The 14,768-nt window shown below is 41.4% G+C and overlaps 2 protein-coding genes across 7 annotated transcripts in view; both read left to right on the top strand.

The window, feature by feature from the left end:
- Positions 1 to 24: 24 nt before the first annotated feature.
- Positions 25 to 7,440, top strand: st8sia2 (ST8 alpha-N-acetyl-neuraminide alpha-2,8-sialyltransferase 2). Of its 3 annotated transcripts, none has more exons than XM_056598560.1 (5): positions 25 to 404; positions 1,474 to 1,617; positions 1,709 to 1,966; positions 3,248 to 3,541; positions 5,548 to 7,440. In XM_056598560.1, exons 1-5 carry the CDS (start codon positions 307 to 309, stop codon positions 5,870 to 5,872), a joined length of 1,119 nt encoding a protein of 372 aa, XP_056454535.1. In that variant the 5' UTR covers positions 25 to 306; the 3' UTR covers positions 5,873 to 7,440. The 3 variants fall into 3 exon arrangements, with proteins under 3 accessions (XP_056454535.1, XP_056454536.1, XP_056454534.1); XM_056598561.1 differs by lacking the exon at positions 5,548 to 7,440 and adding an exon at positions 4,253 to 5,516 and having other exon boundaries at positions 61 to 404; positions 1,456 to 1,617; XM_056598559.1 differs by having other exon boundaries at positions 63 to 404; positions 1,456 to 1,617.
- A 3,722-nt stretch (positions 7,441 to 11,162) lies between these two features.
- The window catches only part of chd2 (chromodomain helicase DNA binding protein 2), a 37,095-nt gene continuing 33,489 nt past the window's right edge, over positions 11,163 to 14,768 (top strand). The window contains exons 1-8 of one of the 4 annotated variants that reach the window (XM_056598552.1): positions 11,164 to 11,318; positions 12,649 to 12,733; positions 12,839 to 12,919; positions 13,114 to 13,239; positions 13,319 to 13,449; positions 13,534 to 13,731; positions 14,020 to 14,162; positions 14,248 to 14,353. The gene's annotated coding sequence lies outside the window, so the exon portion shown is untranslated. Of the gene's footprint in view, positions 11,319 to 12,283; positions 12,300 to 12,648; positions 12,734 to 12,838; positions 12,920 to 13,113; positions 13,240 to 13,318; positions 13,450 to 13,533; positions 14,163 to 14,247; positions 14,354 to 14,768 lie in introns of those variants that run through there. The other 3 variants (XM_056598555.1, XM_056598556.1, XM_056598551.1) reach the window with 3 other exon arrangements.

Genomic DNA, 14,768 nt, shown 5'->3' with positions numbered 1-14,768 from the left:
ACTGGCAGCAGCGCCAGCGTTGCCAGATTGGGCGGGAAATCTGGCCCAATCTGGCAACGCTGGTTAGGTACACGCTTTAAAGTTTGATTTGGCAATAGAGGGTTTAGTCCATGTAGCGGCCCCATCGGCCAGGGTGTAAAGATATCCGTTTCTAACTGAAATGAGATCAATGTGTCATTTTTGTTCACAGGAACGACCGGGTCGATTTACGTTAATACAAATGAAATATTGGGCTAATGTAGCATTTGTTCAGCGGGCTTTGGCTGCAGTTGACCGCTAGCTGCAGTCACCGACACCCACCTCATCATGCGGTTGGGATTCCTCACACTGATGTTTGGGATTATCACACTCTTGGTTATATTGTTAAAAATGTCCGATATTACGGAGGTAGAAGAAGGTACTGCGTAAGTATAATGTCGTTTTATCTACGCAGTGCATGATTCAGGTTTACAGTAATTGTCCTCATCTTGTACCTTGCAACACATGGCTTTAAAACTCACCCATCCCGCCTTATATCAACTATAAGTAATGTCGCAAGTTCTTTAAAACATGTATTCATACAATGTACGTATGACACATGGTTTAGCAGATATGTGGTATGGTATGGTATGGTTAGGTTACTAGTGGATGAGAGTGAGAGATCTGGGCTATAATTCACTTGTCCTGTGAGACAGGGAGAGAGGGAAGGAGGGATACATTTCCCTTGTCCTGTGAGAGAAACAAAGACCCTACAGGATGGAGACAATAGGAGGTCTGGGCCCCGGATTTGTAGTCGTTAAGAAATGCAGCTTAGATTCTATTTATGAATCCCAATTAGGCTCCTGTGTCTCATTCTGCAATGAGGTCATATTGATCCTTGCATACACTTGAAGAATATATTACGCAATTGATGATCCAGTTCAGCATAACACAGTCAATGTTAAGTCTAGACTTGATGTAATTGCATGCATTCATCTCATATGCATCTGTGAACAATGATTGAATGGTTTTCTATACATCAATTCCATATCTATGTTGTTAATGTTGGAGTATAGTTAATTTAACGTTTCATTTAATTAAATCAACCCTTCTAAAGTTGGCTTAGCATGTCCTATGTGTGACACCGAAAACTTTGCAAAATATGAGTAGGCAGACACAGTGATGCATCCTCACATATCCAAACCTCACATTTCCATTGACATTATTGTGTATGCGATGCCTGTTGTTGATCGATTTGCAACATATAACAATTTATAGATATTATTCTTGTTCATTACAGTTCACAATGTCCTTCATATTCATGTACAGCCTCATCCCTCAAGTATTTGACTCAGTGTTTGTATTTCACACTGACGCAAATGGGTTATGTGGCATAGTTATATAACACATAAAATGTGTGAAAATAATTGCCTTGGGAAAGTTGTTGGGCAGATTTAACATGGAAATGATGTAAAACGAAGTTCATTGTCTCTCAAGACAAATATTGTCATTTAGGAAACCTGCAGGAAAGGTGGAGCCAAGTCCTCTGTCAAGTGTAGACAAATACATGAGCCATCAGTCGGCCCGGAGCCCAAACAACACTGCCAACGTGTCTTCAGATCACTGGAGCTTTAATAAAACCCTTTCCAACCTCATCAGGTAAAAGAACACATCCCTCCACCACATACATACACAGACAGGGTAATGATGCATTCGTAACACGCTGGTTTTCTCTTCCCCTCTTATTTAGGAAAAACATTCTGAGATTCCTGGATCCCGAGAGGGACATATCTATTTTAAAAGGCACATTGAAACCAGGAGATGTCATCCACTATGTTCTCGACCGGCACAGCACTACAAATATCTCAGAGAACCTGTATCGTCTTCTTCCCACCGTCTCTCCTATGAGGAACCAGCACCACAGAAAGTGTGCCATTGTTGGGAACTCTGGGATTCTGCTCAATAGCAGCTGTGGACAAGAAATCGACTCTTATGACTTTGTCATCAGGTATAAAAAAGTTGCAAATGAAAAGATACTTATTACATTTCCGATTTGGAATCTTGGTTGAAAATGATAGATTATCTTTTTCATTGCACCTACTCTGCAACATTTGTCCCCATGTTTTGGAAGAATATGTTGGGTCCTCGATAATCTTCGATCGAGCAGTCCTACTATGTTACAGCAGAACTTCTTGGGGATGCGGTACAGAGTCTGGGCAAGAAACCAAAAACAGCAAGGGTTGGAGTTACCACTTGGGCTTGTTTCGTTACGGAGATATTCTACCAAAGAATACTAATTTGCGCGAGTGCATGCAGCTTTCAGAAGGGCATTTTATTATGTGTATTTCTACATGGCCACTGGCCAGTCTACAAGGCATGTTGATTTGAAACCCTTTATAGACGCTTTTTTACAATTTACTCTGGCTGGCTGAATATTTGTTGGCAATATACCAGCTACAGATCCCTGCCTCAAGCAACATGATTGGTCGAAACAAAAATGGAAGAAAATAAAACGCATTGTTCCCCCAGATTTCAGCCTGTCTGCCAACAGACTTTAAAGAGCCAGTGAACCCAAAATCACTTTTGTTTTAAACGTGGTCAATTGTCTTATTTGATCGTCAACATAGTTATCGTGGTCCTTTTTCACCGTTACTGAAATGAGTCCTATTTAGAGATTTTTTCTTTGTAAAATGTGATGTTTTTGGGCATTCTTCCCAAACCGCTATGGGATCGTTCCACTTTTCTGCAAACACAGGTGGCGCTCTGGTCTTGACGTCAGACTAGCTTTTCCGAGATAGTCTGACATCACAACCAAGGGGCACTAGCGGCGCGGTTTCTGTGGACCTGTGGAGCTTATAGTACTTATAGTTAGCACTTATAGTATAACGATACGGGGTGTGTGGAAGGTGAAGCTCCGTCTGTGCAGTGATGTATTTAAAGGCCACGTCCTAATGAGGGTAAGGCCTCAGACACCTATAGTGTAACGCTACGGTGCATGGTGGATTTCTACATCATTGCTTATTATAACACTCACCGATCAACTGAAAAGGTATCCTAAAGTTGACGTGGGTCGTAACCATGGGAATAACACGCCCCCCTCTTTAAAATCGCATATTGTTCAAATTCCATCTGATACAGTTGACTCACTGGCTCTTTGAATATTAGTCTAAAGACTGACTAGGTCTGTTTCTCTGCAAGGGAAAATTAGTGTAAAAATACCTGAATAAAATGGAGGAAAAGCAGCAGATGTTTAAAGAAGGAGTTGAGACCCTGATTGATTCCTGTCTAGGTGCAACCTGGCCCCGGTGAAGGAGTACTCGGTGGACGTGGGCCGGCGCACCAACCTGGTGACCATGAACCCCTCGGTGGTGCAGCGGGCCTTCCAGGACCTGGCCAGCCCCGAGTGGCGGGCCCGCTTTGTGGCCCGGCTGCAGAGCCTCCGGGGCAGCGTGCTGTGGATCCCCGCCTTCATGGCCAAGGGCGGGGAGGAGCGCGTGGAGTGGGCCGCGCGGCTCATCCTGCTGCACACCGTGGGCATCCGCACCGCCTTCCCCTCGCTGCGCCTCCTCCACGCCGTGCGGGGGTGAGCAGGAGAGCCACCGCAGTTCATTACTTTGATTTGTTTTTTTATCAACACAGACACACACACACACAGACACGTGTACGCACACACACACACACACCTTATTCTCTATTTCATTTATTATTTAGTATTTTTTTTCATTTTGAGGGAATCATTTTTAACTTGTTTTGAAAGACCAAATGTAACAAATACAAAGAAACTGATAAATCGAATTATATAACCAAAAAATAAGAATAGACGTATAATAAAAGGACTTTGATGATGGATGGGGCGTGGAGCCGACTGCCTTCCGCTGTGCCCGCCTAGCCTGCTTTACCTGCATTCTCAAGTCTCAAGGGGCTTAGAGGTACTACCCACCCAACGTTTGGCCTGTTGGCTATTTATAACCGGATCTTTAGAGGCTGATCACTGCAGGCAAAGCTGCTCTGTCCTCTAGTCACCACTGCTTCACTACACTACTATACTCTCTCAGTATTATGGGATGGAAGCGTGTGTGTGGTTTGACTAAACTGAATCAGTGTGTTCAAATCGATGCAGCAGTACAATTTAGCGATCTGGAGCTTTGGATATCTCCCAACTACATTACTCAACAATTACAATTTCTCCCACAAATGGATAATATAATTTTTTTTTAGTTTTTTTGCAGAACAGAATGTTAAGGATATACTTCCTGCATGGTGTTTATTTTGTAGTTTTTTTTTCTTACCTCAGACCCACTTCCTGCTCATGGACGTATTATATTACCCAGCGGCACAGCAGTCCAATGGCAAACAGCCCAATTGAGGAGGCAGCGAAGTGCTCATCCAGGAATGAGGTTAAAAGCTTGAGTGAGCTTCTGTTGACAGGCAGAGAAACGTAAGCGGTGTAATTCTTGACACTTACCCCTTTTTCTCAAGAAAGGCGTTCTTCGATTTACACGCCCACTCTTCTGGGCCCCTTGGGAGATATAGATACTGAAGGCGATACATAGAGACTGCACAAAATTATATATTTGATCGACAGAAAGCGGTTAGAGTGAATGCTCATTTTACTCCATTACAGCATTGAGTTAAAAGATTGCAAGCTGAAGTCTGTAAAATACTGCATGGGGCAAAAGTGGGGAAACTATTGAAGTTGAAATGCTGTGTGTGATGCAGCACAGGGCTTTTGTCCATTTTGAAAGACTAAGAATTGCTGGTCTGTCCTATTGTTATCTATTGCTTGCTTTGGGCTCTGTAAAAAGTTCTCCCTCTGCTTTTAAATGTGACCTTAGCGGTAAAGTGCACAGCTAGTGGGAGGCGTAGACAAATTACACAACAGTGCCAGTCGCTGTTGAGCGGGTTTCAATCTTGTCATCTAATCTGGAATGCAGAGCAGTCCCCTCCCAAATCTCAGCAGACCTGATTCAAATGTCTCTCTCAAATGAACCTGTCTCCAACCGTGATGGCAGAGCTTCTAATTAGGAGAGCAGCAGCAGGTTTTACAGTTGAAGCTCTCTGTGAATCCCATGTGAATCCCGGTAACCAGGGGGTTGTTAGAAGGAGACTAAACAGTTCATGTGTGCTCGGCAAACATTTGATGGGTAAATACAAGTGAGAATGTAATTTGTTAAAGGGTCTGAGAAGGCGCAAAGCACTAGTGTCAAATATTGCCTTGCCTTGCCTAGTGTCAAATATGGGAATTTGGAATTGGTCTTCATATCAGTTATCCCCTGATGCCTATTCTTTCAAATTAGCATGTACGAAATAAATCTCTTTGGGGAGTAATTGTGTTGGGGTTTAACTCCCAGGTAATTGTTTAGGAGAATAGATTGTGTTTGTGTGCTCCTGCGTCTAGATTTCCATTGGCTACTACATACAAGAAGTATGTACACGATAGCAAATGCAACCCATATTCTGGTGTAATGTGTGTTAGTCCAGGCATAAATATGACTGCATTATGTAGTACATTTGAAAGTATTCGCCTCCTCTTGTGTTTTTTCCCCATTGAACCAGCCTCCCCTTGTGCACTGTGTCTGTGTTCTGTAGATATTGGCTGACGAACAATGTGCAGATCAAGCGTCCCACCACGGGGCTGCTCATGTACACCATGGCCACGCGCTTCTGTGAGGAGATCCATTTATACGGCTTCTGGCCCTTCCCGCTGGACCCGCGAGGCAGGCCCGTGAAGTACCACTACTACGACACCCTAAAGTACGACTACACGTCGCACTCCAGCCCCCACACCATGCCGCTGGAGTTCAGGACACTGAACACGCTTCACAGGAAGGGGGCGCTAAGGCTCCACACTGGGACCTGTCCTACTGGGCGACTGCCAGTGGAGAGCGGCCAAGACCAACAGGGCTCCAAGTAAGGTCGTCGTGGAAACATTTGGTTGAACGGCTCGGGGAATACCTTGTGTTTGACCAAGCATACAAAGGCCTAGCCGATGGGGCCGTTGGCCAGCATAGAATGTAATTTATACATGTTAAGATTTCTATTGTAATCTTTATAATTACCGTAAATGTTGTAGTAAGTGCTAAGATCAGCTTTTGGCTGGTGCTAATTGTTTACAAATATTTGATGGCTGTTTTATTTCATTAATTTATTTCATTCAACTTTTTGGTTCATTATGGATACATTTATATAAACAATTTGAGTAATGATACTGCGTTTGTATTGTAACCTTTCTGGGACTGAACAGTATTTTTACAGAATGTATTGGCTATTTTCTCCATGTGGTCAAAAATGTTCACCCTTTGAAAAAAACCTTTATTTGAGCAATATGTTTCAATATAAATTGTAAAACTTTGAGCACAAGCACCAATGTGCAATGTTGCAGCTTTTTTTGTTTTTGAGGAATTGCATTCTTCTATTGATGAAAACCTACAGCTCACATTCCATGCGGTTTTGGTCTTCCTTTATACATTAGTAATTATATGGATGTACAAAATCATCATGCCTTAAAATATCCAGAATATTTTGTATCGAGAATTTGTATTAACCTTGAATCCTGCTCTAGTGGTGTGACTTTTTTTGCCTGTTTACAAAAAGAGAGCTCAACTAATATGACCTTTCTTTCAAGCTTATTGGAAATCAAACCCAGTTGGTTTACTCTCCATTTGACCTTAATCTGAGAAAATCCATGATAGGCCTGAAATATCTTTTTGGCATTTCTTTTTTCTGTGTGTTCACTTTATCTTGGCATATATAGAATGTATATTCCGGCCATTTAACATTGGCAAATATTTAAACTATCTACATCTTCATTAGTATAACACTTTAAATCTCAGAGTGCCTGTAAAGCTGCCTCTTTATAACGTATAACAGACAAAAAGGATGATACATTAGGAAAGTCCTATTTGTTAGAATGTCGTGATCTCCATCTATGTACACAGGCAACAGTTCTTGATTCCAGCATTTTTAAGCAAGCATATGTTCATTAGAGGACACACCTGTTGATGGAGGTTACCACTGTTTGACTTCACTGAAACAAGGAGTACCCTGTGTGTTATCGACCATCAAGTAAACAGACATTTGGTTCCCTTTTGAACGGATTCCTCCGTAGACTCTACATTTCCCTGATAATGCTGCTAATGAAGTTAACTGATAATAGATATACCAGTGACGTTAGACATCAGCCGGCTGAGGTCACAAATGTTTGTTTGTATAGGTAGAGAGTTTGGCAAAAATGGGAAACCTCCTCTGCCCATACTGCTAGGTTGATAAGCCAATCTCCCAGCAGCAGCACTTACAGTACTATTCCACTGAGGTGCAATTTTCTGATTGTAAAATTCATGGTTTCTATATAGCGTTAAACTACTTATGTATGTATTATGCCTATGTATAATAAAAATTAACAATAATACTGCCTTTAAAGAAATGCATGTCTGATTAAGATGTGATTGTGTGGCTCGATTACTTTTGTGCGATGAGAACATTTAGCGACAGAAAAATAAAAGGTTATTTTTACAAGAATACTTAAGCGGATAATTCCTTTAAAGGACTTAACAATGTATGTTACAAACATCCCTGTATCGGTGTTTGGGATGTAAAATCCACACGGGCAAATAAAAGACACTTCTAGACTAAAAATCCTATGTTATCTTTGCTTTAGAAATAAAAAGGGAAAACATTTATTTGGCCTGGCTTTTCATGGTGAACAATAAGACGATTCAACTTGAAATGAGGGTGAGGTTATGAATTCCAAGTGTCAACACCTCGTATCCCCTATGATCAGCCTCACAGCCCAGCTTGAAACCCAATAGACCTGCAGAACATCTCCTTATTGACTCTGGATGTAGTCTGTTTCAGAGACAGCACAACCTATGGGTAATTGTGTCTCGGTCATTGTGCTTCATGTAGTGAATACATTCAACGTTGATAGTACAGTTTGATGTTTCTCAAATGAGTCCTTAATTGATTAAAGGAAAAATGCAAATGTACACCGTGAGACCTTTCTTCTGCAATGATACCTTTAAGCCTTTAAACAAATTAATGAGTTTAGGACCTTTATGAGGATCAGTCAAACATTAGACGGATGAATAGCAAAGGATGTTTGCACTCAAGAGGGACCGTGAGACGCCAAACGCAGCTGTTACCTGGGGGTGTGCAACTGGTTTATTTGGATTGTAGACAGGGCTTCAGAACTTCAACTATCGGGTATGAATATATAGGGTCAACCAACCCCAAGTGTGTAATATTTAACTGATGATAACCTAGAACGTAATAATCTATGTTTAATCTAAATAGGACTCAATGGCAACAAATGTTTCACCTAAAACGATAATTGATATAATCTTTAATATATGTCCAATGAATTTACAGACATGTACAGATAAAGCTTTGTAATATGTATTTTTGTACAGAGGAACACCTACAAGAAAGGTAACACAGGACTTCTGATATTGTCCTAAGACATTAAAAGCAGTATTCATTCTCTGGGTGGGAGGTCAAAGCCACACACACACACACACACACACACACACACACACACACACACACACACACACACACACACACACACACACACACACACACACACACACACACACACACACACACACACACATCCTGTCCAATTGTCTTTGAGGAAGGTCAGTGAAAGCCTACATTCCTTTATAGACAAAGGAAACTTGATCTTAAAAAACACCAAGAAAAAAAATTAACCCAAAGGCCAGCCATTGTCAAAGAATAGTTATCAGCTCAGAGTTTCAGCTGTGTGACCGAAGAGTCATTGGTAAGCAGTTCCATTTTTGCCATCCCACTTAGCAGCTGATATCAGCGATTATATCAGAGGGTTGACTTTATAGAATTAATTCAGTGCAATCATTGCCGTGAAAGTCAGCCTACTCCTAGCTAATGGAATGATATTTTCCTTTCCATGAATCAGTAGATCTGCAACTTAGTACAAGCAAAGAACTGACTTCTCATATCATATGAGAAGTCAGTTCTTATATGTGCCATAAGAACCACCTTCAGTATGGCAGTAAACAGCATACTGTTAAAACACAAATGGCATCTGTAAATTAACAATCCTTCGTACATTTGATTCAGCAAATATTGGTCATGGCTTTAGTCAAGTACACTTAAATGAATTGGCCAGGCTAACAACTAGGGCTGAAATTAAAACATGTTCTGTTTGAATCTCTGCGTATGAGTTTATGATAGTACATGAGACAGAATCTTACTATGAACTCCTGCCAAACATTTAGAGGTGTTTATGTAACAGGTAATACAGTTATGTGGTGCATTGTCTGAAACATTCAAATGTAGGTTTCAATTCATATCTGACGGGAAATTTGTTATTATGGGATGATGGCAGCCCAAATATTAAGACTTTATAAAAAAATGTCAGAAGAGCAACCTTCAATAAAAATCACATTGCTGAAGTTTGGGGAAATTGTCAAGTTTTCAACATAGTACACAACAAAGTGTGTAATGTAAAGTACTTCAGATTTTCTTCTGACAAAAAATGATGTTGACGCCAATGCTTCCATTCACCTGTAAATAAACGAAATAGGAGTGAGAATGACACAGCACTAGTAATAGACGATGAAACCGAACTAGTATTGAATCATGCAAACTATGAAGGAAGTAAGCCTACAGACTCTCGTAAGACTTGGAAGTCAAGTATATCAGGTTTACAAACTTTAAGAGGAAATGGTTCTCGGAACAATTGCTAAGTCGGAAGGGGCAAACCTTGAGTAAACAAAAGTATTGACGCAAAGGGCTAAAATGTCTTGGATTGCAAACGCCTAGCTATTAAAATAACGAGAAGCACCCTGGCTTCCTACTGGCAACGCCTCATCCTTCCATTTTAGTTTCAGGAACAATGTAAATTGGTCATGAGCCTGATTAAAACCAAGAGGGACGCAGCAGGGAAAAACATGCCACAACAACCAAGTCTGAAATGCAATATTATCGGTGTTAATGATTATTGAAGATGTTGAAGTTGTTGATGCATACCAGAGCTGGAACTTCTTTGTAAATACATAGGAAGGCCTAGAAGCTTCTTTTTTTTAAACATATTAAAAACATTTGATCTTGGATGACGTGTAAATTACTTAATCCCAAACCTGTACTTGACATCAAAGAGGGTTGAGTCGTCTTCATCCTCATTATCGTCATTGAGTGGCGCCATCTCCACTCGCTCGGCGGGCGTCGTTATAATGTCATACTTTCGTGTTTTCCGAATTCGTCTTCCAGATCTAAAAGGGAAACACCGAATTGAAAACAAAACAATATCAAGCCAAACTTCTGCATAGGAAATAAGCCTATGTTGTCTCACATTATGTACCCTAGGTCTATTGACCACATGTTTTAGCATCTGCTTGTGTCCACGATAAGCGGGTTTAATGGGTTTATTGCTCGTGGCAGATGTGTTGATGTATATGACACGATTCAGCTAGCGACTATGTTAGAGTTAACCATCGTTGTTAATAGCCTATGCATAAAGTGAGGAGGAAAATATGCTGATCCATCCATCCCTTCACTTCCCCTCTACATGTAGCCTAGCTGCCGTTCACGACTATGACCCTTGGCAAAAAAAACAACAACACATTGAGATGCACGAAATGCGATTTTTGGAGATGATTATTGGTTATGTGGTCGAAGGACCACTCGAGCGATGCAGCTGTTTTTGCAATCGGGCCTACCTGATTACTTTAATGACCAGGCACGTGATGAGCACAGCTGTCACCACGACGATGAGGATAACAAGGACCTTCAAAGTGGGTAGGTGGGTCAGTATGGATGAGATACGAGACTCGGTGGTGGCCGTGGAAGAGTTCATCTTCGACTGATCCTCAGTCATGGATGTGGTTGAGTTCAAACGCGTCGCAGGTGAGGAGAGAGTCTGTGGTTCACCGGTGGTGCCATGCCATGCCACCGCCATCAACATAAATGTTAGGATTAGTTTATATTTCGTCATAACGATGGGAAATATTAATGACAGCTGTCAAAAGTGCGAAGCCTTTTGGAGGTAGCTGGTTGAAGTTTGGCATAATCCCGATGTCACATGATTGAGGCTTGTTTCATTGCGTTAGGGTAATTCAGCAAACAACGAATGCATCCAATAGTCCATGTATCTGCCTGTTTCCAGTGTGATCGAGACGCCGTCTCCAATGCTCCGTCTCTGCTCCTTGACAGTGTTGCCAGATTGGGCCAGATTTGGAGTGTGTGTTATCCGTGACGTGCGTCCTCTCGTACCTTCCTGCGCGCGTTTGAAACGCGGGGAACAGGACATGGGATTATCTGGCACCGGAAGAGCTCGGTACAAGAGTGTGGCGACAGCTCGTGATGATAGTTTAAAGACCGAGGTTAAACATTTTAAGTTTATTGAAGTAGTTAACACGTTGTTAAATTTTCCATCCAAATGAAGCCCCAACACGAACCCCAACCCAAAAACACACACAGCTCCCTCCTCTGTCCCTCTTTCCCTCACTGTGTGTGTGTGTGTGTGTGTGTGTGTGTGTGTGTGTGTGTGTGTGTGTGTGTGTGTGTGTGTGTGTGTGTGTGTGTGTGTGTGTGTGTGTGTGTGTGAATGATCGACCTCTTCATAGTGCACACCAGGGGGCAGCACATAATAACAGATCCATAGAGTGGCGAAGTCACGCCCATTCCGGTAGAGCCCATGGGGGACCTATGAGATTATCTTCTGGTCCCACTAGTCTTTATATGCGGATTACGCATATGTTGTTTGTGGATTTAAATGATAATTTTTCATGTCAAGCGTTTGACCGTTTATTGTGCAATTGTTCAGTTCAAGGCTGTAGAGAAAACGCAATGAGACACGTCTCGTATGGGACGTTATGCTCCCTGCGACTGGCGTGGACACGACTGACAATCTCCCCATAGGCATAACTGAAACTTTCCACATGCGCCGATTTATAATGGTTTCACCTCTTTCGATGCTTTTATCCTCCCCTTGGGGAAAAAAAGCGGTGAAGTGGAGCAGAGAGATCGCCATGTCTGTACCGGAGTTACAAGTGCGGGTGGTGACGTATATTATTCGCGTCGAGAGCAGCGAAGGCGTAGTTCACAAAGCGGCCTCACACAGAACCTAATATTATCAAAAAAATTTAGTTTTCTTTGCATGAAAAATTATCATTTAAATCCACAAACAACATATGTGTAATCCAGGGCATATAAAGACTGGAACCAGAAAATAATTACTTTCTCTCATTGAAACCCATTCAAATTTTTCGATCTCTTAGGTCCCATGGGCTCTACCGGAAGGTAGAGCTCTACGTGACTTCGCCACTTTGTACGGATGGCTATCTATTAAGAGGTTACGTTAGGTTAGTTATTGTCAGGTTATTGCTTTCGTTTTGTTACTTAACCATATGTCACCACATTGATAAACCCCACCTTTAAGATTCAGAATATAAAATAAGAACCTATACTATCAAGTGTGCAGTTATCAAAAAATAAATTCAGTAATAGTAATTATCATGATTTATTTATTAAAGCAGATAATTCTCCAATTGATTTGTGATCATTTAAGATAGGATTAGGCTAACTCAAGGGTTATCCTATAAATTAAAACCTTATTTAACATAAACACACCTAGTAAACGATTACTAGTCTAGACCATTAGTTAAAGCCTGGCTGAATTATTATTACAGTTGGTTCCATTTGTTTCCACAGGCGTTGGCCATTTTGGTGTTGTTGAGCAGTGTGGTGTCAGTCCTGTACTACCTTGGGCTGATGCAGTGAATCATCGTTAATTAAGGTAATGCAGCCAGGCAGATTCCAACCCAAACACATGTGAATGGTGTCCTTAGCCTGAACCTATGTCTATGAGTTATTGAAGATTTTTGTTTGGGTCCACCTATAGATCTCATGGGATATGCAGCTAACATTGGGAACCACAGCCACAGAGACATTAAGCGTGGTTGGCAACATATTCATTCGACAGGTATACAAGCTACCGTTTGTTTTCTTTATCTCGGTGACTAATCTGTGACATTGGTTTCAAAAGGAATCAAGCTTCACATTTATTGTGTCCAGAACCTTTTTGAAGAAAATGTTGTTACAAATGATTACTCCACATTAGAATAGAACAATTGTACCTATTTGTACCTATTTTATCAACCTCTTTATTTCCATTAGACAGAGGCACCACTGTTGATCCGTCCTTACTTAAAGGACATGACCAAATCAGAGATCCACGCTGTCATAACTGGAGGATTTGCCACCATTGCAGGCAGTGTAATGGGGGCGTTCATCTCCTTTGGTGTAAGTGCTGCTGACTTTCTGCTCCCGCCTAGCTATTGGTTTTGGTCCCTGATTTGATGTTTAACCCATATCCATACAGATTGACCCGTCCTCTCTGATATCCGCCTCAGTGATGGCTGCACCGTGTGCTCTAGCCATCTCAAAGCTCTTGTACCCCGAGACAGAGGAGTTCGCCGACCAGTCAGATGAGGACATTATGGTGTCTTCCTGGTACGTCTATGTCACTTCCTGAAATACCTCTTGTACCTTGTATTTGGTTTGTTTTAAAAGGTTTATTTTGAATTCTACCTGCAGCTCATCTGCTCCTACGTGTTCATGCCCTTCGCCTTTATGATGGGGATACCCTACGAAGAGTCTTTCACGGTCGCAGAGCTGCTCGGCAACAAGCTCTTTCTGAACGAGTTTCTGGCCTATAAGAAATTGGCCAAAATAAAAACGAATCGGGTCGAAGGACTTGATGAAGTGATTGATGGAGTAAGACAGTGGATCTCTGTGAGTGGATCTTTGTTGTTGTCTTTTTGTAGTCTTCATTTACTGGGTGCATTGCCAGTGCTAGTGTTAGTTTTGCCGGCATAGCGTCATGCAGCTGTCATTGTAAAATGGGTGCATTTTCTTCTACACTTTTGGTTGTGTCCATCAAAGGTCCGATGGGAAGTTATCAGCACGTACGCCCTCTGTGGATTTGCCAATATTAGCTAAATTGGCCTGGTGATGGGAGGCCTGGGTCTGTATAACCTTTAACCTTTGCAGCACTGACTTGTCTGATCGTCACATTTACAGTTATTTCCTTGTTTTGAATCGGACCGATATTTCTCGATTCAAAGCATCCATATGCCTAGCCAACAAAAAAGATGTAGCAGCTTTGGTAGTCAGAGCACTATTCGCTGGGACCTGTACATCATTTATCAATGCTTGCATTGCAGGTAAGCCAGTCAAAATTCCTTCCATTTTCCAGGCTGACCACATTTTTGGTTGATATGTCTAACAGCGACTGTAACTCTATCTAAGGGGTCCTCTTTGTTCCTCCTCTGGACTGCCTGAGCATCTTCAGAACATCTGTGTTCAATGGGACGGAGGGGAACATTCAAACATGCTGCAATGACCTCTACGCAAGGTACGTCAATCTGCTATGTCAAGAAAAAAAAAGCTGGATCATTCATTTAGATTTAGAAGGAACATTTTATTTTGAATCTACTAAATATTCATATTTATATAATATACACAAAATGTGCAATATATAGTTTGTGGGGATTATTTGGCCTGTAACATTTGGTTGGCTACAGTTAGTAAAATTTAGTAGCAACTACTGGGGAGATTTTGGAGGTAGCAGCCAATTTAAGTTTGTTAAAAAATCATCTTACTCCTACACCTATTACTCAATCCATAGTGGTTAACTACTTTCAAAGACCTTTAATTATAACTATGTTATATTTTGATAACTGAGCCCTTCGTTTTTGATGCAAACTTCCTGTGAAAGAGTAATGGCCTACTTTCGGTTTTTGAACTGGAAAACAACCTCTAAAACCAAC

Source organism: Gadus chalcogrammus, chromosome 9, assembly GCF_026213295.1.
Source record: "Gadus chalcogrammus isolate NIFS_2021 chromosome 9, NIFS_Gcha_1.0, whole genome shotgun sequence".
Taxonomy (NCBI): Eukaryota; Metazoa; Chordata; class Actinopteri; order Gadiformes; family Gadidae; genus Gadus; species Gadus chalcogrammus.
Note: the sequence above shows the minus strand (reverse complement) of the source record. Positions and strands in the feature narration are given on the sequence as shown.

What these genes read in the sequence shown, in the direction of transcription:
- st8sia2 (XM_056598559.1), top strand. Translation starts at nt 307, where the DNA reads ATGCGGTTGGGATTCCTCACACTGATGTTTGGGATTATCACACTCTTG. An exon ending in GAGGTAGAAGAAGGTACTGC is followed by an intron (nt 405 to 1,455) that starts GTAAGTATAATG and finishes TTGTCTCTCAAG; the next exon opens with ACAAATATTGTCATTTAGGA. An exon ending in TCTTATGACTTTGTCATCAG is followed by an intron (nt 1,967 to 3,247) that starts GTATAAAAAAGT and finishes ATTCCTGTCTAG; the next exon opens with GTGCAACCTGGCCCCGGTGA.